Source organism: Danio rerio, chromosome 4 (genome assembly GCF_052040795.2).
Source record: "Danio rerio strain M-AB ecotype USA chromosome 4, GRCz13ab, whole genome shotgun sequence".
In the NCBI taxonomy this organism is placed as follows: domain Eukaryota; kingdom Metazoa; phylum Chordata; class Actinopteri; order Cypriniformes; family Danionidae; genus Danio; species Danio rerio.
The window spans coordinates 59,267,005-59,290,646 of NC_141024.2; the positions used below are offsets into that span (position 1 = coordinate 59,267,005).

The following is a 23,642-nucleotide window of genomic DNA, read 5'->3' on the forward strand; positions in this document are numbered from 1 at the left end:
CTATGCCCCATATGGTCTAAAACCTGACAGGTGGACAAATCTAAGCTTGTTTTTAATAGAACAAATATAAATATGGCTATAATAAAAAATACTGCTAATAATGATAACATTATACAAAAGAAAATTGAATGAACTAAAAAAGCCTCCCGAGATGAAGAAAGTATGAAGGCAGTGGTTTTTAAATTCATGTAGGCTATAAATTAATATGTTTTGTAATATTTTAATCATTTATATTTATATACTATATATATATATATATATATATATATATATATATATATATATATATATATATATATATATATATCCTTATTATATATCCTTAATATATTATATCTTTTTCATATGTAAAGATATTTGCATATTGCATCGTGTGTGTAGTGTGTAAGCCAGGCGCACTTTGCGCAAGACAATAGACAGACTTTGTTCTGGTCTAAAGATCAGACTATTTGAAGTTTCTCAAAATAGCAACGCGCCAAAACACGCCTGCTTTTTTAGACCTGGGGTCCGTTCTTCGTACCTCGCTTAAATGATCTAAGATTATTTGGCAGATCCCGGATCTTTTAATCTTGATAACTGATCTCTCGCTAATTTGGTTCTTCAAACAAGTTCGCGAATTAGATTAGAATGTCTGGATAAACTGATCTGAGATCGCTGGATGTGTTGTGAAGGACAGATCTATCGATCCTCGAAATCATGATCAGCAATGCAACGATTGGCTGACGGCACAGCAGCTTAATGACATCATCTGATTAATATTCAATTATCCATGTGAGCAAAATTACATCAAATTAGCAGTAAACGGTTTGTTTAATATGACACGCAAGAACTTTCCACATTTGTTGTGAGCTGCAGGCTTTCCACTTTCATTTGTCAAGACAAGAGTATTCATCATGCATTTCAATGCAAATCAATGTATTTAGTTCTACATTTAGAAAAGATTTTCTTTATAATAGTATCCGTTTTTTAATCGGTGTAAAGAATAACTGGTTGTTTACAAAAGCATTTTCATATTGGTAAAGGTGTCTGCAACTTTTGTGAAGCATCAAATCACTGGCATATTAACTATCAAAACATGTTCATGACTGCTGAAATGTATTATTGCTTTAAAAAAAGTCACATATTGTGCATTTCTATTATACACAATTTGTACTAAGCGATCTAAAAAGTTCATACCAATAAGTTTTCTCTTTGCACCACCAGATGGCAGTCTTTGTTCATTTCGAGGGTGCAGATTGCATACGATTTATTAATATGTATAACTTTATTTATTTTATTAATGACTATAACTTTATATATATAGTTAAAAAATATGTACCATTTTCCCAAGTGTATATAACTACTACTGTAAGAAAATATCAGAATTCGGAACATAAGTTCTGTATTATCTTTGCTTAAACTGAGCCGATCTAATCCTGTGTATAGGAATTGAACCTGCTCCCGATCAGGTTTGACCTAGCAGAACTGTTGCCATGACAACAACTCTCGGATCAGCTTTGAAGAACGAAACGATCCTGGATCATGTCAAATCGTCAATATCCAAATCCAGCTAACTGAGTAATCCACGTACGAAGAACGGACCCCAGAACGCCTATGGGCGCACATTTGAGCGCAAATGCATTTGCTATTTAAACAGCGTGGCGCACTGCCTGAAAATGACCCTTGCGCCAAGCTTAAAGTAGTAAAAGACTATTGCGCTGCGCCTTGCGCCACGTTGCGCCGGGTGTATAATAGGGCCCTACATCTCAGGATCGTGGTTTCAAACCCCACGTTGGGCGTTTCTGTTATCTTTCTGTCTCTCTCACAGTAAACTTTTATTAGGGTTCATATAGCAGACCTTTTGAGACAAAGTTCAGCGTTTCTATCACTGTTGGTGACCTTTTACTATGTCTCTGTGGTGCAATCAGTTAGCGCATTCAGCTGTTAACTGAAAGGTTGATGGTTCAAGCCCACCCAGGGATGAATTAAGCTTCTTGCTGCCTTACAACTGCTAACACGTGCACTGGGCATAGATCCTGGGCCTCGTTCTGTTCAGCGTTTAAGATGAATTCAGGATTTAACAGAACGTTCTCACGGGTAGGAAGGGTATTGATGTCAACGGTGTCTAGCTCTTGAGTAAGCTCTTCAACAGCCTGGCTAGCTCAGTCGGTATAGCATGAGACTATTAATTTCAGGGTCGTGGGTTCAAGCCCCACGTTGGGCGTTACTTTTATTTTTCTGTTTCTCTCACAGCAAACTTTCATTAGGGTTCATATAGCAGACCTTTTGAAACAAAGTTAAGCATTTCTATCACTGTAGGTGACTTTTAAGTAAGTCTCTGTGGCGCAATCGGTTAGCGCGTTCGGCTGTTAACTGAAAGGTTGGTGGTTCAAGCCCACCCAGGGACGAATTAAGCATTTTGCAGGATTGCAACTGCTAACACGTGCACTGGGCATAGATCCTGGGCCTCGTTCTGTCCAGCGTTACAAGATGAATTCAGAATTTAGCAGAAGATTGTCACGGGTAGGGAAGGTATTGATGTCAACAGTGTCCAGGTCTTAGGTAAGTTGCCCGGCTAGCTCAGTCGGTAGAGCATGAGACTCTTAATCTCAGGGTCGTGGGTTCGAGCCCCACGTTGGGCGTTTCTATTACCTTTCTGTCTCTCTCACAGCAAACTTTCATAAGGGTTCATGTAGCAGACCTTTTGAGACAAAGTTCAGCGTTTCTACCACTGTAGGTGACCTTTAACTAAGTCTCTGTGGCGCTACCTGGATCAGGATCATCTGGCTCTCGCCCTCTATTGTCAGAATGGATGAGAGCCAATCGCGTTGCGGCATATGCAAATGAATAACAACACTGCTGTATTCTCACGAGCGCACAGCACAATATAACAGATCAAGGTAAGTTCTTTTTGTCAACGTTTAAATCTACTGATAAAAGCTGTTTTGTTTATTGTAGTCTTTTGTTATAACACAGTCTTGGCCTCCTAACGCTGATTTATTATTGTATGACAAGAATTTTAACAAAAGTCACCCTAAGTTCACTGTTTTTTGCATAGTGTTAAAGATCACGACCCGCACCCTGTTTAACATTACAGACTTGAGATATGATTGCAGAAATCATTAATTTGTTTGAATGTGTGTTTAATTTAATAACTGTATCTATATGAACATGCATATGTACTGTATATACAGTTGTTTGTGTCAATCAAAACGTTTGTAGACACATCAACAGCATAAAGGTAAAGTTGGTTTTATATTCACACATTCAGACTTTTCCCTTAATAATATAACTCCTTTAAAGTATTATTTGCAAACTCCAAACAGTGAAATCATATTAGAAGCCAATGACTATCAAAGTACAACATTGTTCACAGTCAAATAAACAGTGTTGATGTTGTTTTCAAGTCATATTTGCATGCTAATTCCGATCGAATATTCAAAGTAACATGGTAAACAATATAGAGACTTCTAAATGAACGAATGTGCGAATATAAAACCAACTTTACCTCTATATCAACAGCCCCCTCCCCCCATATTTCTTAGCCTAAAACAAAATAAAGTTTACACAAAATTATAGTCTTTCTCTGCTAAATCTTCATTAGCTATATGAATTGTAAGAATAAATTAAAAGCTGTAATTGCCTGCCTTTTGTTGCTAAATGTTTATTATGTTTATATGATGTATAACTGTTACAATGATGTACCCATAAGATATAGCTGCTAAATAATAATGAGCTATATGAATTATAGTTATGTATAACTAATGTGTTACAGTCATTCTGCTCTGAATAATAAAATTTTGTCTTTTGCGGCTAAATGTTTATTATTATGATTACTATTGTGTTAATGTGTTATAATTACCCATCTGATAAAAGAAATGCATGCCTTTTGCTAATATATATTTATTATACTTAATAACAATTATTTATAACTGATGTGTTGTAATCATGTACCTATAATTAATTTTATTTTTATGTTTCTATTAATCAATATGTTTTTAATAATATCCCTTTACCGGTTCCAAGATGGCGGCTTGAAGGAAGGCTGTGTGTAGTTAAGCGGTAGTGTCACGTTGTCATATTTTATTTTAAAACTTTCAGTAGGTTACGTTTTTACACGCGCAGACTCAGTATTTTACAGTATGAACATGGATGACTACTTTCTGAGGCAATCGAAAAATATGCCACGTAAAAAAAACGCAGTTTACTAGCCGTGAAGAGGCTAACGAACATCCTGACGGCGCTAACACGAGTTCATCCACAAACCCACTGTCGGACGTGGTAGCGGAGATTACAGCTAATATCTCTAAACTCATAGATGATAAAATGGACCCGATATCACATCTACTGCAAATGCACCGCGCGGAGCTAGCCGAGCATAATAAAAGGATTGCAGAAGCAGAAACCAGGATATCTGAGGTGGAAGACGAATTGTCCCCTTTCAAAACTAAACTACAAAGTCTGGAGAAACTTGTGCACGATTTGAATGAAAGGGCGACCTTGAAAACAGGGGCAGACGGCAGAATATCCGAATTGTCGGATTACCTGAGGGCATAGAAGGTGAAAATCCAACGCAATTCTTCGAGTCATGGCTTCCTGAGACCCTCGCCATCCCAACAAAAGAGGGCCGTATAAAGTTAGAAAGAGCGCACCGGTCCCACGCTCCGAAACCCCCTGCCACACAACGACCACGTCCTATCCTGGTAAGATTTCACAATTTCCAAGACAAACAACGTGTGTTAAATGCTTCGCGGGAGCTGGGATCCAGAGGTTCTCCTTTAAAATTTGGAGACAGCACAGTGATGATTTTTCAGGATTTCTCTGCGTCCGTTCTCCGTAAACGCAGGATGTTCGATGAAGTCAAGAAACGCCTGAAGTCCATAGGCGCGGAATACAGGCAAATTTACCCTGCCCTCCTCAAGGTAAACTTTCGTGGCTCAGTGAAGGTGTTTCATGACCCAGCTGCTGTTGTGGCATTTCTAGACTCGTTGTATGCAACATCTACCGATAGTACCTGAATCACCAGATGGGAGACCACTTGCGTGATAGTCGGCCAACTCATACCACAGACACTCACACATTAACGTGAAGGCAGATATTGTGAATTTATCTGGGTATTTGGGAAATATTGGCCAATAAGGCGTACTGTTCGGTTTATTAAAACCATGCTGATGTTTATAGCGGCACTACCGCTTAATATTTAGGTAGGAGTTTTCTTAGTAGTTCCTTTTGCCGTTAAGGGGCCTCTAATTCACAGTTACTCTCATAACGAGAGCTGGTGTGAAATATTTTGATGTTTAATGACTGTTCTATTGTTCCAGTTTTGTATTTGTTGTATACTTGGATGAATCCCTTTTTTATCTCCCCATTTTTTTTCATTTTCGTTCTTTTTTCCCTTCTTTTTTATTTTATTTTTTCCCTTTCTTTTCGTACGATATTCATGCAACCTTATCTATATAAATGGGGTCACATTATGTTTAATATATACTTAAAATGTTAAATCTGAAGGTCTGTACTTGGAATGTTAATGGAATTCACACACCTATTAAGAAAAGAAAGGTCCTGACTTATCTAAAAAAGGAGGGGGTGGACGTTGCATTACTTCAAGAGACCCACTTAAATGACCAAGAACATACTAAGCTTTCGCAGGGGTGTTATGCCCAAGCCCATTTTTCCTCCTTTACTTCAAGGAGTAGGGGTGTAGTTATTTTAATTAAAAAAGGTGTGCCACTTCAATCGGTGGAAGTTATTAAAGACACTAGAGGGCGCTATGTACTTCTAAAAGGGCTTTTACATGGGGAAGAAATTGCCTTCATGAATATTTATTGGCCTCCTGGTCACCCAAATAATTTTCTTACTGAAGCCTTTGCCAAATTAGCAGACTGGGGAGTTGAATCATTATTCATTGGGGGTGACTTTAACTGCCATTTATGTCCTATTATTGATAAATTCCCAGCAGGGAAACCGTTACTATCAGTACAGGCTAAAACACTTAAGGCCCTGTGTGAAGACTTTGATTATGTAGATATTTGGAGGGCTTGCCACCCTGCAGAGAGAGAGTACACTTATTTTTTAAAAGTTCATAGTTGTCACACGAGAATAGACTATCTATTCTCTATCGGAGATATAATAATATCTGACCACGCGGCAGTTTTCACTGAATTTTCCTTTGGAAATCAAAATAATAAAGCCAGTGGTTGGAGATTTCATCCATTTATATTAGCTGATCATAACTTTATTACATATTTTACAGAGGAATTCAACACTTTTATGTCCATCAATTCGGTCTCAACTGAAGATTCATCCTTATTATGGGACACAACCAAAGCATTTTCTAGAGGCATTATAATAGCGTACACACATAGTAAAAGGCGTAAACAAGCGGAACAAAAAGAGATTTTAGAGTCTAAGCTTAGGGATGCTGAGAGAACATACATTAATAAACCAAGCCCTGTTAAACTAAAGGAAATTACGGCGCAAAGGTCTGCGTTAGTCTCTCTTTTAACAAAACAGGCAGAAGTGAAAATTCACTTTGCTAAGCAGAAAATGTATGAACATGGGGATAAAGCTAGGAAATATTTAGCACACCTAACAAAGAAAAAATCCGACTCTCAATCTATACAATCTATTATAGACAGTAACGGTAAACACTCTATGGACAGCATATTCATTAATAATACATTTAAAGATTATTTTGAGAATTTCTACAAATCAGAACTAAATGGGGACACAACACAAACCACAGAGCTTTTCTTCTCGACACTTAATCTCCCCACGTTATCTGAAGATCAGTTATTACCCCTTAATGCCCCTATATCTAAAAATGAGGTTCTAGCAGCAATAAAGAGTTTACAATCTGGGAAAGCACCTAGTCCAGATGGACTTAGTTGTGAATTCTATAAGGAATTCAAAGACTTATTAGTGGATCCATTATTAAATATGTTTAATGACTCTTTCTGAAAAGGCCGCCTACCGTCACTGAGAGAGGCAAATATATCCTTAATTTTGAAAAAAGGAAAACAACCAAAGTACTGTTCGTCATATCGCCCCATATCACTGCTAAATGTAGATCTGAAGATCCTTTCAAAAATTTTGGCCACCCGCCTTAAAGGCTTTCTTCCTATATTAGTAAAGGATGACCAAACCGGCTTTATTGTAGGCCGTAACTCGGTAAATAACATGCGACGTCTTTTGAATGTGATTCAATTTGCTAAACAACAATCAGTAGGTCTTGTGATCTCATTAGATGCGGAAAAGGCGTTTGATCGCATCGAATGACCCTTTTTATTCCATACGTTACATAGATTTGGTCTTTGTATAATTAGCCTTTTAGTGCTGTACTTACTAATGGCTGTAGATCCTCTATGTTCAAAATTGAGAAAGGAACAAGGCAAGGTTGCCCTCTCTCACCCCTTCTGTTTGCCTTAATAATAGAGCCATTAGCAGAAGCAGTACAGGAAAATAATATAATTAATGGTTTTATGGTAGCAAACAAACCACACAAGATTGCTCTATATGCCGACGACATTCTTATATTCATGGTAAATCCTGAAACCTCTACTCCAAAACTCTTAGACATGATTGACAGGTTTGCAGATTTTTCTGGTTATAAAATTAACTACCATAAATCAGTGGCAATGCCTATAGGAAGTTTACAACAAATACCCCAAACACTACCACTATTTCCATTTAGGTAGGCCCCAGAAGGTTTAACATATTTAAAAATTTCAACTTTAATATAATTTTTATAAATAAAAATTTCAACTTTAATGCTTTCATCCTTGGCAGTTGGTCTTGACCTTCCAGACATTCGAAAATACCAATTAAGCGTACATTTGCACTTTATTTCTGACTGGATACATAAAGGACCCAGTGCAGTTTGGTTTGACATTGAAAGTTCACTCTGTAAAATCCCTCTCAGAAATTTGCTTTTTTTTTAAAACTTAAATCAGTGAAAATGGCCTGCAATAATCCCATCACGGTTTGTACTATCAAAGCATGGCAATCTATAAAACGTTTGGAAGGGAGATCTCGACTCACCTCAACCTTTACCCCATCTGTGATAATTTTGACTTTCTGCCAGGAACTGAAGACCCACAATTTAAAGTCTGGTCACAAAAAGGTCTCACCACATTACATGACTTGTTTAATGGAAATATTTAATGTCTTTTGACCAACTGACCAATAAATATAATATTCCGCGACAAGATTTTTACCGCTACTTGCAACTAAGAGACTTTGTGAAAAAAAGACACTACAGTACTCGAAAATCAGGACATTTGAGTTGTGGAAAGACAACTTTTTTCATACAGGCACAATTCCACAAGCTGTTTCTACAAAGTCCTGAAGGATTGTGGCTCTTTAAATACGGGCTTCTTGAAAGACTTGGGAAAGGACCCTTGATACACAAATCACAGATGATCAATGGAAGGAAGCTTGGAAAAATGCAATGTCCCTAAGTGTATGTAACAGAGTAAAAGCAATGCAACTGAAAATTATACGTCGAGCTCACATCTCTCCCTCCCGGAGGCACAAGTTTAAAGAGGAGTTGTCACCAATGTGTCTGAAATGTAAAACCGAGGAAGGAGACCTGGGGCCTCATGTATCAACGCTGCGTACGCACAAAAACTTTGCGTACGCCAGGTTTCACGCTCAGAATCGCTCACGTTTGGATTTACTAACGATGAACTGAACGTGGGAATGTGCGCAGCTTCACGGCAGCTTTCTGGCAGGCGTACGCACATTTTTTGTGCGTGTCTGTTTTATTTCCATTGGCGACTCCTAGAGGCAGTTGTGTTAAATTGCTCTTTACAAAGTGTCTGAGCCTTGCAATGGCAGCTGTATGAGACGGGTTCATCTAGCAGGTATATAAGGTTTCCATACCATACAGTTGACCAGCTAAACATTAAAGCACAATTTGCAATTTGGATTCGAACCGAGTTCATGCTTGAACGTGTCAAAACATGTTGACATGAGTCTTATGAGCTGCGCCACTGAGACTGTTACGACTGCTGCAACATTTTACAGATATAAATCACACAATTTCTTTTTTAATGCACTCAGTGCGATGTTCAGACCCAACTGTGTTAACCGTATCAGCTAAACTCTCCCACTCAATTTTTTTCTTTTGTTGTTTATTCTCCAGTCTACCTCCGAAAGCAGCACCACCAATTCACATTCTGTTCAAAGTTTCTCTTTTTGCTTGCTTTTGCCTTTGCTTTTTCATTGGGTTTTGCCAAAGTAGAGTCATTAGCATATTCATACGGGGGAGGAGGAAGGGAGGGGTTTTGTGCTCGTGCATGTTGCCAGTGTCACAATCATTCGGATGTACAAAAGAATATGCGTGGGATTCAGCGTACGCAGTGTTTCATACATTTGAATTTTTTTCTGCGTACGCACATTTACAGCTTTGTGCGTGCGCAATGTTTTAGTATGATTTCCATGCAAGTCTTTGTACATGAGGCCCCTGGTTCATTGTTTCTGGCTTTGAAGGGAAATTCAAAAGTTCTGGGCCATGATTGAACAAGAAATTAGTGGAATTTTATCTTTTAATATTGGTTGTGACCCCAAGCATATGCTGCTTGGGATATTCGACGAGATTAATATGGACAAGCATAAAAAAACACTTTGCAAGTTTCTGACATTTTGTGCAAGAAAATGTATTCTCCTGAACTGGATAACGGACAAAACTCCTACAAAGTCTTTATGGCACAGGGTAATACTTGAATATGTACCACTGGACTACTTAACTTGTGTCCTACATGGCAAAGATGTTTTATTTCATGAGAGGTGGGATCCATTTTTGTTACATATGGGTTTAAACATAACCTCCATAATCATCAGAGGATTGATTTAACAAGGATGCAATATCGCTACTTTAATTAATGCCCCCCCCCCCTCTTTTTTTTTCTTTCTTTTCGTTCTCCCCAGGTTCTGTTCACTTGTTTGTTGTTGTATCTGTTTTGCTTAAAAATTAATAAATACATTATAAAAAAATTAAAATAAAAAGTCAAAACGAAATAGAAACTAAAACTAATGAAAAATCCAAAACTATTATAACCTTGGTCCATTATCGGTGAATCAAGTCAAGAAGATTTACCAGTCTCTTAGAGTTTTTTGTTAGGATCTGTCAGGTTTTACCCTTTCAAACAAAGCTAGTGTTGTCCCTTTGAAATTCACATAGTTTTTCCCGGATCTTCGCTTGATGTTTTTCCTTACTTTTCTTCCATGTCACTCCAACCTTTTGCCAAGGTCTTTGTTTCTCTTTCCCAGGGATTCCTATAATAGTTTCTTATTCGCTGTTTATCAGTCCTTTTTCTTTCAGATCTCTTGATGCCTCCGTCATTGAATTGTACATAATCGGCCCGTTTTCCAAAAAGATTTTAAGTTTTGCCGGCGGTGGTGTTTAGAACTTAATTCCCTTTTCATTCAGAATGCTTCCTTCCGGGATTCCAAAAATCTGATTATTATTTCTACGGGAGTGTGTTTCTAGATCTCACAGTTTCCCTTTTAAATTTTCTTGTATTTGAATGGATTGATTGAGCATTTCTTTCATCTCAGCAATGTTCTCCTCCAAAATTCTCCAACTCGCTGCTCCACTTCGTTGACCTTTTCTGTCGTTGCATTTAGGTCCGTGATAAGGTCATCCAGTTGTTGATTGACTTCTTGTTTACAGTTACTTAATTCCATTTTCACATCTTTTGCGAGAGAATCTTGGAAGGCGGTTAAATCAGATTTAACATTCTTCTGGAAAGCTTTGATGTCTGTAAATATTGCTGCAATGATAGGTGACAAGCTATCAGCTATCCCGTCCGTCTTGGATTTTTCATCTGTTGATTTCTCATTTTTTTCAGGATTTACTGGTTGTTTTGTCCTAGCCTTTTTGTTTTTGTTTCTTAAGCTGCCCTGATTTAGTGAAACTTTGTACACACTGATCATGTCTACAGTTTCTCTCTAGTGTGAATCATCTCATGTGTTTTCAGGGTTCCTGAGCGAGCAAACCTCTTACTGCACTGTGAACACTTGTACGGTTTTTCTCCAGTGTGAACCCTCTGGTGGCGTTTCAATTCTGCAGCTGTAATAAAAGTCTTCTCACACTTCAAGCACATATACTCTTTCTCTCCAGTGTGGATCATCATGTGTCGATTAAGGGATGTTAATTGGCTAAAACTCTTCCCACACTGAAGGCATGTGAATGGTTTCTCTCCAGTGTGGTTCCTCATGTGTATATTAAGGTTTGATGATTGGCTGAAACTCTTACCACACTGAGGGCATGTGAATGGTTTCTCTCCAGTGTGGATCCTCATGTGTTGATTAAGCGATGATAATTGGCTGAAACTCTTCCCACACTGAGTGCATGTGAATGGTTTATCTCCAGTGTGGATCCTTATGTGTTTAGCAAGGTATGATATTTGGCTGAAACTCTTCCCACACTGAGTGCATGTGAATGGTTTCTCTTCAGTGTGGATCCTCATGTGTTGATTAAGGGATGCTGATTGGCTGAAACTCTTCCCACACTGAGTGCATGTAAATGGTTTCTCTCCAGTGTGGATCCTCATGTGTTGATTAAGGTTTGATGATTGGTTGAAACTCTTCCCACACTGAGTGCATGTGAATAGTTTCTCCCCATTGTGGATCCTCAAGTGAATCTTAAGTTTGCTTTTGTTTGCCAAACTCTTCCCACACTTAGTGCAGGTAAAACGATTCTTGTCTCTCAGTTTTAAAATACCATCAGTCTCTAAATGAGTTTTGTCTTCAATTTTGACATGATGTTCCTCCTCTTTACTCCTCTCATACTCTTTAATTAGGTCTGAAATAATAAAAAAAAAAGTTCAGCTTTTAGTAAATCATTAAAACTCTCAGTGAAAAGAAAGTGAAAACTTTAATTTTGATGCACATTAAATGTAAAAACAGCAGATCATATTTAGATTGATCTTGTCATATTAACCTCCTGGTGTCCATTACACACATTCACATTTAAGCGGATTCTTATATGATTAATCCCAGATAATTTTGGTCATATTGATGAGACATAAATTTGAAAGCTGTAAATGGCCAGTTTCTATTTGTATATATTCATAATCACAACAAAACAACATGTTTTTGAAAAACTTGTAAAGCAGATAAGGAATGCTTTTTCATTCTGTGCCTGAATGGTAAACCTGTCAGAAAAGCAGCTGAATCTCTGAGAATATTTGCCCCACAGACATGAGACATATCTGCATAACATCTGCATAAAGCCTTAAACCTGCACCTTTAGATGACAAATGTTCTCTGGTTTAGTAATCTGCATGTAACAAATGCAATGCAGAATACTAACACTTAACTGTTTCATATCATCAAACAAATATAAATATTAGACAAAGATATCATAATTAAATGCATTGTGCAGTTTTTAAATGAGGATTTTTGTTCTTAAAAGGAAGACAGAACACTGAACTACACAGACTTGTGTGAAAATGTTTTTCCCCATTAAACATAACTTTATTTATCCCACCGGTTTCAAGTTCTCTAGCCACACCCAGACCTGATTACTACCACATGTTCTCAATCAAGAAATTACCTAAATAGGACCTGTCTGACAAAGTGAAGTAGACCAAAAGAGCCTCAAAAGCAAGACATCATGTCAAAATCTAAAGACCTGTAAACACAAATAAGAAAGAAAATACTTGTGTCATAATTAAAAAAAAAAAAAAAAAAAAGAACTGAATTAAATGCAGAAAAACAACAAGGGTTTATTGAGGAGTGAGAACCGGAAAAAGCAAAAATCAAAGTAAACACCCGGTCGGGTGAGCGCTGATAAAGTGTCATGGGAAAAAACAACCAGACACTCACTCACTAGCGGTCCTGGACACAAATACAGGGTGAGTAACAAAATAATATGCACACAAATGATCGATAACATACTGACAAACATGAAGGGAAATTATGTGGTATAAACAGGCAAAAAGGGAAACGAGAGCTCCTGTGACTGAAAATAAAAGCAGATGATATGAGATAATCTGTAACCCAGAACAGGAGAAGAGAGCAAAAGCGTGAGGTACGGTGACAGTACCCCCTCTCTCAAGAACGGCCCCTGTCTTTCCCTTAAGACTCACTATGGAACTAATAAAAGGAGGATGAAGGTCAGGAACACCCCATCCTATACCTAAGTAGAGAGCTGTTGCCACGAGAGACCAGGTATGCCACCATTGAAAAAGAAGGATTGGCTATAAAGTGGGCACTGGACAGTTTGAGATTCTACCTGATGGGTAGAGAGTTTACCCTAGAAACGGGTCACAGAGCCTTAACTTGGATCAATACAATAAAAGACAAGAATGCCAGGGTGACCAGATGGTACCTGTCACTGCAGCCTTTCAAGTTTAATGTAAGACACAAGGCAGGAAAGAGCAATGTCACAGCAGATTACCTGTCAAGATTGCCTCACGTCGGCAATCTAGGAGAGGTGGGAGGTAATGTGACAAAGGTGTTTGTCACTGGCCTGCAGCAGAGCTGTACACCCACGTATTCATGCACACACACATAACTTACATTCACTCCACCAGCCGATCTACCGGGTGGAGGATGAAAAGAATGTGGAGGATGAAAAGAATGGAAAACAATGAAAAAAAGGAGTTTATTCATGACATGTAAAAATGCTAATTAATAATTTTTGTTTTAAGTTATATGGTAATACAAATGAAGTGTATGAAAGTGTGAAATGCTTACCTTAAAGATTTGTTTATGTCCATACTTACCTTATACTTACCTTCAATATGGTTTAATCCAAACTGGGTGGAGTCACTCACTATAAATAGCTCAGTTCAGTGGGGGAGTCGTAGGAGATAGAAGGTGCGAGTAGTGACAAATGGTTGGTTTGAAAATTCTGGATAGCAAATATTTTGTATATAATTATTTTGTTACTTTATTTATTTGTTTGTTTTGTTGTTTGTTTATTTTATATATATATATATATATATATATATATATATATATATATATATATATATAGTCTACTTTATTTTTTTTATTTTTATGGATTGGACACATTGGATTGCACTGTAAATAAACGCACCTTCCACCTAGTGCTACGTCGGCTGAGCCATCATTTTATTTTTTTTTCTTGTTTCACACATACCCTAAAAATGTCTCTGTGTGACAACCAGACTTTCTGACCACACATGTATAGAGGTGGCAGACGCTTCATTCCTATTGCCAGTGCTTTTCTGGTGATACTCCATGTCTAGAGGCATCTCTGAATGAATGAATGCATGAGTTAAAAATGGTATCTGGTTCTTGGGAAGAGAATACGCTTATTTCACATGGTCACCATTTTAAAGAACAAAAGCTAGGCTGCAGTGGGAAAAACCTGGAGGTATAGGATCAGCACTGTAAACACTGCAACAACATGCTGTGGACTACAACCCTCCAGTTGTTGTCGCGATTTGTAAATGCAGATGGTGTACAATCACTGTAATATCATTTAGTTCAGTTTAATTTAAACAATTAAAAGCAGATTAGGCATCAAATGAAATTACACTCTCTTTAAGAATAATACGCTTAAATGTCCCCCTAGGATTCAGTTCACGGTACCAGGTAAACACTGTGGGGATGAATCCTTGCTTCAGCCTATGTAACAGAGTGAGCGATAAAACACCCTCACACCCTCGTGTTGTCTGTAATAGTGTTGTCCCGGTACTGAAGTTTTAAAAATGTCCATTTCCCGCTAACATTTAGGTGCCACTGAGTGTGTTCTTAAACAGCGCTGATTTGCCAGTGTTCACTGGTGCCCACCAGAAATGACTGTGATTACAGCCAGGTACACAATGTTCCTGTGTGACTCCAGGCGATACTTCCGGGTTTCTTCCCAACGCAGCCTCGATATTGTTTTTAAAATGATGGCCTCATGAAATCAGTCTACAGAGGGGCTGGTAGCCTAAGAAGCACTGAAAGGGAGACAAGCCCATAGACAAGAAGGAAAGGGAGTTATATGCATATTTGACCATGGTTAATCCTACAGATTTTAGGTCCAACTTGCCTCAACACACCTGCAAGGATGTTTAAAGAAAGCCAAGTAAGAGCTTGATTAGCTAGCTCAGGTGTGTCTGATTAGGGTTAGATCTAAAGGAAACCGGCCCTCCTGGACAGAGTTTGGACATGCCTGCTCTAGGGGAATGAGACAGGGCTTCCCTCTGTCCCCTGTGCTCTTTGACACTGCCATGAAACCTCTTGCAACCGTATTAATGAACTCCGATGGCTTGCAAGGAATTTTCAGAGAGGGACAAGAACATTAGCTCCTGCTATATGCAGATGATCATCTTCTTTTTCTGTCAAATCAAGATACATGTATTAAAAAAACTCTTACAATCATTTGAAACTTTGCAAATGTTTCTGGATACAAAGTCAATCTCCTTTTCCCTATTAATGATAAAGCACAGCTAATGTCCTTCTAATCCTTCCATTTTCAGTAATTCCTGATAAATTTGTATATCTGGGTGTGAGTGTGACACGCAAATATAAGGATTTGTTCAATAATAACTTTAAAACGACATTAGACAAAGCCAAACGAGACATGACGTGGTGGTCAACCGTTCCTTTATCTTTGGCTAGGATTTGGCAAGACTGTTTCTATTTCAGATTGTGCCTGTTTTTATTCCCAAGTCATTTTTCAAGGAGTTGAATAATTATATTTCTACATTTCTCTGGGATAAGAAATTTCTCACATATGAGGGGTTGGGGGGGGGGGGGGGGGGGGGGATGGGTGGATTGGCAATGCCAAATTTCTTATTCTATTATTGGGTGGCTAATTTACACAAACTGATATTCTGGTTGTCCAACATCTGTAATGATGAGGCCCCACTTTGGTTACTGATGGAAAAGCACACGTCTAATCCAGTGTCTTTATGCTCACTACTTTGTGCTTTGATTCCAGTGAGTAAAGAAATAATTTGAAAATACAATAATAATAATAATAATACAATGCAAAATGTACCTGTCAGCTAATCACGTAGAAATCATTGCCTTTTCTTTTTTATTGGCCAGATGCCTGATTCTTCTCTTGTGTAAAAAAACAAAAAAAAAACGCCATCCCACAAACATTAGATATTAGAAGTATTATCACACTTAAACTTGAGCACACTATCTGAGGCTCTACAAAAAAGTTTAATGAGGTTTTGCAGCCTTTCCTATCCTACATTTAACGATCAGAGGTTATAATATACTAAGTGAGAGTTTATCCCTAATTTACTAATTTGTTTTATCTATTTTTATTGATTCAATTAATTAATTTTTATTTTTCTCTTTCTCCCTTTTTCTTTATGGGGTGTGAATATGTCTGTAGCTATGTATCATGTCAATTTGTTGTTCAATATGTATGTTGTGGAAAAATTGAAGACTTTTGAAAAATATAAATATTTGAATAATAAGAATGTAAGCAGAACTAAAACATAGTGTTTAGAACGAGTAATAATCCCATTAATCTAGTTACAGTACATGTCCCTGTCGAAGGTCTGTAATTTTAAGCTAATTATTTATTAAAGGCCAAGCCATTCTCATAAGTAACGTACTGTTCTTTGTGTGACTGAAATGTTGGTAATAGCTATGTTTCCATCCAAAAATGAGAACTAAATTTATTTGCAAAACTGGAATATCGCATGAAAAATACGCAAATAAATCAGCGTTTCCATCCAATGAATCAAAGAGAACAAAATCGTCACTTCCTGATTAACTGGTTACAAGTATCAACAGTAAAAACAGAATTTATTACGGTAGAAGAAGTTACATGAATCTTTTGCTTATTTAATAAATGACTTTCACCTCAGAGGACAATGAACAAGTGGTGGCGTTTGAAGCCATGAGACGCAGAGAACAGACACTCTTGACACACTCCAGACGCTCTGGAGATCATTAATAATATAATTACATGAATACCGAAATGGTTAAGGTGTTTTAGAATGACCAAAACAACATTTTAGACGTTCTGCAGTGTACTCAGCCTGCTGGTTTGTGCATTCACACACATTTGTATCATCATATAATCTCTTATAACCAACCTTTTTTAATGCACAAACTGGAATTTGTTCAGTAAAGGTGCTTGCGTAGTTTACGTAAGTTTAAGTTTATCCTACTTAGTTATGCGCATGTTTTTTATGCCAATATTTCAAAAGTTTATCCTACTTAGTTATGCGCATGTTTTTTATGCCAATATTTCAAAAGTTATGTGCATCATGACGTTTCCATCAACCAATTTTTTATGCTCATAGCCCATCCAAAATGCACTTAAAAACAGGTGGCTGGAAACGTAACGCCTGTTTCACACCGCAAGCGTCAGCGGCGCGTGAGCAGAGCGTGAGCAGCGCGTGTGTTTTCGGCGTCCATGTTAACAGATTAGAGCTTTCATACCGCACGCAGCAGCAGAGCGTCAGTGCGAGGCGTGAGCGTCGGCGAAGCAGCAGTGCAGCGATAGTTTCGGCGCTGGGTCTATTTTTGACGCGCTGCTCACGCTCAATTAAAGTGACAGTGCATTGAGAATGACCAAAACACATTGAATGACAGTAAAAAGTAGCAATTTTACCCAATAAATACGTTGATAACATCAAATGTTATACATATATTCATTCAAATGAACTTAAAACGATTAAAATGGCAACAAACATGTATTTAGGCCCGAACTACAAAACCAAATGTAAAACAATTTTAGTATCAGTTTTGCTTAAGTTGCACACTAGTGTTGTAGGAGAGGGGAAACAGAATATTTACGGGATTTGTAGTCCATGGCGAAGTGTATTGTGGGTAGCGTAGTTCGACACGCATACTGGATTATGTGAGCTCGCTGTGTTTTGTGCAGCTGAGCAGAGCAAGAAAGTTTTAATCGGCTTTGTTTTATGTTCAGTCGAATTATTCTTACCGGGAGCTGTTTGCTCTGTGAATCTGACAACACGAAAATAAGTAAAAGAATGGCATGCATTGGTTACTTTTGTCCGTCTCATCATCTGCACGAGCATGAATTAACGAGCTGTTATTCTGCCGCTGGACAGATGAAAAGTTTAAAAGGTGTATTTGTATATAGAGAGACATGGGTAACTAGATAGAATAGACAGATATAGGTTGATCTCTGCAGCAGCTGCCGAAGGGCTGCGCGCTGCAGACGCAGCTGGGGTGAAAGGCAAACGCCTGCGTGCTGCTACTGCTCGACATGCGCGCTGCTCACGCTCTGCTCACGCGCCGCTGAGGCTTGCGGTGTGAAACAGGCGTAAGGCTAAGCGAGAAAAAGGAAAGGAGACTGACAAAAACTCACGAGTTTAGAGAATAAAACCTGCTACTGACCAGGTAGGTTCACATGGTAAGTTACCATGGTAACTGACTCGCAGTTAAAGTTACATCTCTTTCAGAAACTGGCTTAGTTTTTTGGGAGTTTTTACTTGACCTCCTTTCTGAAACAGGGCCCTGAACTCATATGCTATTGTTTTAGAACTTCAGTTGCCTATTGGAGAAATGACCAGGATTAATAAACTTGCTCCACAAACAAATGTGTTCATGACTATACATACAAAAAACAATAAAATAAGAAAATATGACTTTGCAACATCAAGCAGCATTAGGCATGGGCCAGTATAAGATTCTGACGGTATGATAAGCTTGAATAAAAATATCATGGTTTAACTGTACTTTTTCCCTTTGAACAAAATATTTTCATTGGAGAAACTTTTACAATATCTTGGAGTAGTAAACATGTCTGGCAAAATCATTCAAATGAATAATTGACATCTGCTGTCTTCATTTGTTTTAAAAATACAGATTTATTTACAATTTAAAACCTCATAATTTGGATATATTTTCTCCTGGAGATACTGTTGTCCTAAAAAACTTAAAATTAAACATTTTTAAAAAGTATATACTGTAGGAACAATACAGCTGAAAATATTGGCGGTTTTAAAACCTTGACTTTTCTCAAACCGAGGTATACCTCGTAAACTGTCCCATGCCTAAGCAGCATAACACTGTTTTTAGGATCTAAAAATTCATCCTTTAAAAAAAAAAAGTCTCAAGCAAAAAGATTTCATTGGCGGTGCCTGCTGGTACGTCAAGAATTTGGTCAATACTGACAAACTTCACGCTCAAATGTTTGCATATCATCAGCATGCTGTAATCCATTTCTTAAACAGCAAAAGTCTTTTTTAGACTAGTTTTAGACTAGTTTGGCCAGTTGTAGTCAGTGCAATGCTAAACGTTATTGTTCCACTATAATGTGTTTGTTTTGTCTCATGTCATTCCACAGCAACATCATATAGTTTAGAATACTGTGCAATGTTTTATAATAATTAATTATTTTAGTGTCCATTTCATTCAGCATATTTAATATTGGGGGCATCCACGTTTTCTGACATACTTTAAACCAGAGTTTCTGCAGGTTTCACCAAGTTAAATTTAAGACATTAAGACATTTTTAAGACCATTATGAATGAAATTTTAGACTCATAAAGGGCTAAAGATTTTTTCAAATGGCCCAGATAGAAAGGATTTTATTTTCCCTATCAAAAAATAAATAATAATAATTTTATACATTTAATTATACAATAATAAACGAATAATAAAAACATTTAATATTTTAGATATTTCTTAGCAAAAGATCTTAAATATTGTGTAAAAACAAGCAAGCTCTACTTTACTTTTTTCCAACATAAATTTTCTTAAAAAAAAAAAAACAATTAACAAATGCATTAAAAGTTTTAAAAACAATATAAAAAAATATGCACAACAGTCTGTCCTCAGCAGTGAATACATGGAGCTAGAATGGAGTTAAAATGAGCTTTTTGAATAAAAAGTTTACTGTTTTATTGAGATGGATTGTTGGTGATTGAATGGGGTTTGACCAGATTGAGCAGCAAAACATGAACAAAGGAAAATGAAGACTTGTTTAAAAAGATTTAAGACCTACAACACAACATTTCAGTAAATTTAAGACTTTTGAAGGCCTAAAATTTTGATTTTGTAATTTACAACCACGCATAAACCCTGTTTAAACACAATAGCCCTGATAATTAGTTTTTATAACATTAATTTAGTTCTAACTCAGAGAGAGAGAGAGAGTTTTAATTTTATTGTCATTTCAGCTTCTATGGCTATGTCATGGCAAAAGGAAAATAGATCAAGTAAAAATATTCTAACAATTAAAAGTCATCAACAGCAATAAATAATGTACAAGGTAAAACATATAAATAATAATGATAATATATAAGATAAAAATCTAAAACAGTTTTTTAGGATTTCCTTTTGATAAAAATTCTACAACTTTAGATGGATTCACGTTTAAAAATATTTCCTTTAAAGTCTCTCCAGATAAATATTGTTGTCTGATAACATTAAAAATGGGGCATTCCACAAGAATATGTTTAACTGTTTGGTTTCTGTTGCAATAAAGGCATTTTGGTGGTTCTTCTCCTTTGAGTAAATGTTCATGTGTGAGTCTTGTGTGTTCTAACTCAGATAAAATCTGTAAGAACTAGTAACAACTACTAGAAACAAGTTTAAACCCATAAAGAAGTTGAGGGGAAAAAGGGAATTGTGATCAACGTGACATGCAAATGGAAATTACTAAGCCAACACTATCACCGTAATAGCAGATATCTTCTATGAGAATACTGTAGGTCAAATATCGTCAGCTCAGTTAAACTTTAATTTATTATTTTTAATAAATTTTATATAGCGCCTGTGCTCAAGAACTCTTTACAAACAGTAGAACAAGAATAGCAATAACCTTAAGAAGGTAGAGAAAATGGGAGACTAATAATACATAAAAGAATGACAAAAGACATGAGAACAAGTAACAAAAGAAACTTATTACTTTCTTTTAATAAGTGCTTATGTGCATTTAGGAGAACTAGGCAGCACACTCAGGGCTACAAGATGGATTAATTTAGTGTTCTTATTATTAAAATATATCTGAAGATCAAATGACTGAGTTGTTCTTTGAGATTGAAAATCAACCTGTTTGTTCCTGCAGATCTTCCTGTTTGACTGTGAATGTTTCTTCAATCTTCACATCTTCACTCTCCTCTTTAATAAACGCCATCTTTATAACAGTGTGGAGATCAGTCACTTCAGCAGGAGTTTTTCTCTTTGTTTGGACACTTCCTGTTTAAAATGAATAAAACAATGAACAGAAAAAAAAAATAACTTCAACACTTGCTACAACAGTTTCTTTATATGAGAGTATTTAAAAAGAAATCAGGTAAAAGAGTGAGTCCGAGCAAGAAACAATGAGCTGATTAAAAGTAGTACTCCGTTTATTATATAGTGATGTATACTTAGAATGGAGTGATATTACGCTATTAAATCAAGTAAACATTCATCATTAAGACACTTATTACACACTTTTCTGTTGCTTTATTCAAACAATATAGGTAATATAAAGCATAAAGTTAGTTTTATATTTACACACTCGTTCATTTAGAAGTCTCTATATTATTTACCATGTTACTTTGAATATTCGGTGCAAGTGTGAATTAAAAACAACATTAACACTGTTTATTTGACAGTGAACAATGTTGTACATGATAGTCATTTGCTGCTAATATAATTTCAATATTTAGAGTTTGCAAATAATACTTTTAGGAAATTATATTAAGTGGAAGTCAGAATGTGCAAATATAAAACCAACTTTACCTCTATGTAAAATAGTAACGTTGTATAAAGGGTTAAAATAATATTGTCAACAGCAGGTACATAATTTAGCATCGGATGAAAAAACCTTAAACTTTAATCAATCGGTTTATATAAGTGTAAAAGCTTGAAAACAAACCTTTCTCCTGTTGAAATAAAGCGCAAAAGCGGCGCCGCCTTGTGACGTCACAGCACCCCGCCAAAATAAAAGTCTTTTTTTTTTGCTACTGTCATGAGTCATGACTTATTGATAAATTTCTCCCTCGTTTTCACTTTACACTATATCAGCTTTCTCTCTCACACACACAGACATATTTAGTATTTGAAGCTGATCAAAACATTTTAAAGATAATTTTGAAAAACCTTTTTAATTCACTTTATGATGACTTGCATGTCTAGAACACATTACTAAATCTCATCCTTGTGATTAAAGTCTTTCCTATTTCTACAACTTCCTGAGTTTTTTATATATGAATTGTTGTCTCTTAGTGTCTGTTTCTTGTCATTCTTTATCTTCTGCAATCATATTTAACTTTACCTTAAAGAAGCATTAAAGGGGTAGTTCACAAAAATTACAATTCTGTCATTTACTCATCTCTACCAGTTCCAAACCTGTTTGAGTTTCTTCTGCTGAATGCAAATGAAGATATACTGAAGAATACATGGGGCAAAAATGTCTTCACCCAAGTAATCAACATTTTGTTTTAGTTCCTGCCTGACTGCTTAAGTCCATAAAGTGATTATTTTCAATTTACACACCGGTTTCTCTTTTCTTTCAGATTTTACCTCATTACTAGGGCCAAACAGAATCTTGACCGTTTTTGCTACTTCTTCTGAGAATTTAGTATAAAAAATAAATAAATAAATAAAAACTGCGGATTTATGTGGTTTTATTTTGGGAGTATTTTAACTAAAAACTTTTTACAATGCAAATCTATCTAGATTTACTTGTTTGGTAAACAAAGCAAGTCTCTTCTATAATATCTCTACTAAAAGACAGAAAATATTACTTTACACACTGTATTGTAGATAAATTAAATAAACATTTTCATATTAGTTAATAATATTACTGAAATTAATATAAAAAACTGAAAAAATAAATAAATGTACACACATTTATACAAGTAAATAAATAGACTCAATGATGGGCTAAAATTCTGCGGATTTCTGTGCACACAGATTTTATGTGGGCCTACTCATAACCTTCTGGCATTTCTATAAAAAATGTCACATTCTATTGGTGCATATAAATATGCTGCTTTTACATCCATCAGGTGAGCAATCAGGGGCAATGCGGTGGCCCATGGATAGCATGTTCGCCTCACAGCAAGAAGGTCACTGGTTTGAGCCTCTGCTGGGTCGGTTGGCATTTCTGTGTGGAGTTTGCATGTTCTCAATGTGTTCGCATGTGTTTGCTCCGGTTTCCCCAAGTCCAAAGACATGTGGTATAGGTGAATTGGGTAAAAGCTCAAATTGACTCTAGTGTTTGTGTGTGTGAGTGGATGTTTCCCAGGGATGGGTTGCAGCTGGGAGGGCCTTTGCTGTCTAAAACATGTCCTGGATAAGTTGGCGGCTCATTCCGCTGTGGTGACCCCAGATTAATAGAGACTAAGCCGAAAAGAAAATGAATGAATGGTGAACAATCAGATTTTTTTGCATAGCTTTTGCATTAACACTCTTATACTAGTCATGTTAGCAGTTGGAGAAAAAATCTTGTCATAGTTCACACCTTTTTGCTGGCTGTACCATTTGGCAAAATACCATGTTTTGTATTTGTCAGACCATCACTATCTCTCTCAATTGTAAACAAAACAATTTACCCCCTTTTTCTTTGCCTTTAGTTAGGTTGGTAAGAGTAAAGGTTACAATTTCTTTTAACGATTGCATGTCTTCATTCACAGCTTTAACCCATGTGAGCGACAGTTCATGTTTTCATATAAACTGTGTCGCTCACATGCTGCAGAGAAGTGTCACAGTGAGTCTTGCTGACAGCGGCTTGGTAAATGCATTGGTCAAGGCTCGCA

General features: G+C 36.7%; 3 protein-coding genes and 3 non-coding genes across 6 annotated transcripts in view; 4 read left to right on the forward strand and 2 right to left on the reverse strand.

Annotated features, from left to right (window-relative positions):
- LOC148682231 (uncharacterized) overlaps positions 1-19,344 on the forward strand; it is a 155,180-nt gene extending 135,836 nt beyond the window's left edge. The window contains exon 2 of the mRNA XM_088650395.1: positions 17,512-19,344. The gene's annotated coding sequence lies outside the window, so the exon portion shown is untranslated. The remainder of the gene's footprint in view (positions 1-17,511) is intronic.
- LOC110439541 (NACHT, LRR and PYD domains-containing protein 3-like) overlaps positions 1-23,642 on the reverse strand; it is a 601,035-nt gene that overhangs the window by 256,136 nt on the left and 321,257 nt on the right. The gene's annotated exons all lie outside the window — the stretch shown is intronic.
- On the forward strand, positions 2,131-2,203 carry trnan-auu (transfer RNA asparagine (anticodon AUU)). Its single transcript has one exon. It is a non-coding gene; the product is annotated as a tRNA-Asn (tRNA).
- trnan-guu (transfer RNA asparagine (anticodon GUU)) lies at positions 2,314-2,387 on the forward strand. The gene has a single exon. It is a non-coding gene; the product is annotated as a tRNA-Asn (tRNA).
- On the forward strand, positions 2,549-2,621 carry trnak-cuu (transfer RNA lysine (anticodon CUU)). The gene has a single exon. It is a non-coding gene; the product is annotated as a tRNA-Lys (tRNA).
- On the reverse strand, positions 6,193-21,787 carry LOC141381678 (uncharacterized). Its single transcript, XM_087249314.2, has 3 exons — positions 21,758-21,787; positions 20,944-21,090; positions 6,193-11,788 (listed from the first exon to the last, which is right to left on the reverse strand). The coding sequence occupies exons 2-3, from the start codon at positions 21,026-21,028 to the stop codon at positions 10,920-10,922; spliced, it is 954 nt and encodes a 317-aa protein (XP_087105440.1). The 5' UTR covers positions 21,029-21,090; positions 21,758-21,787; the 3' UTR covers positions 6,193-10,919.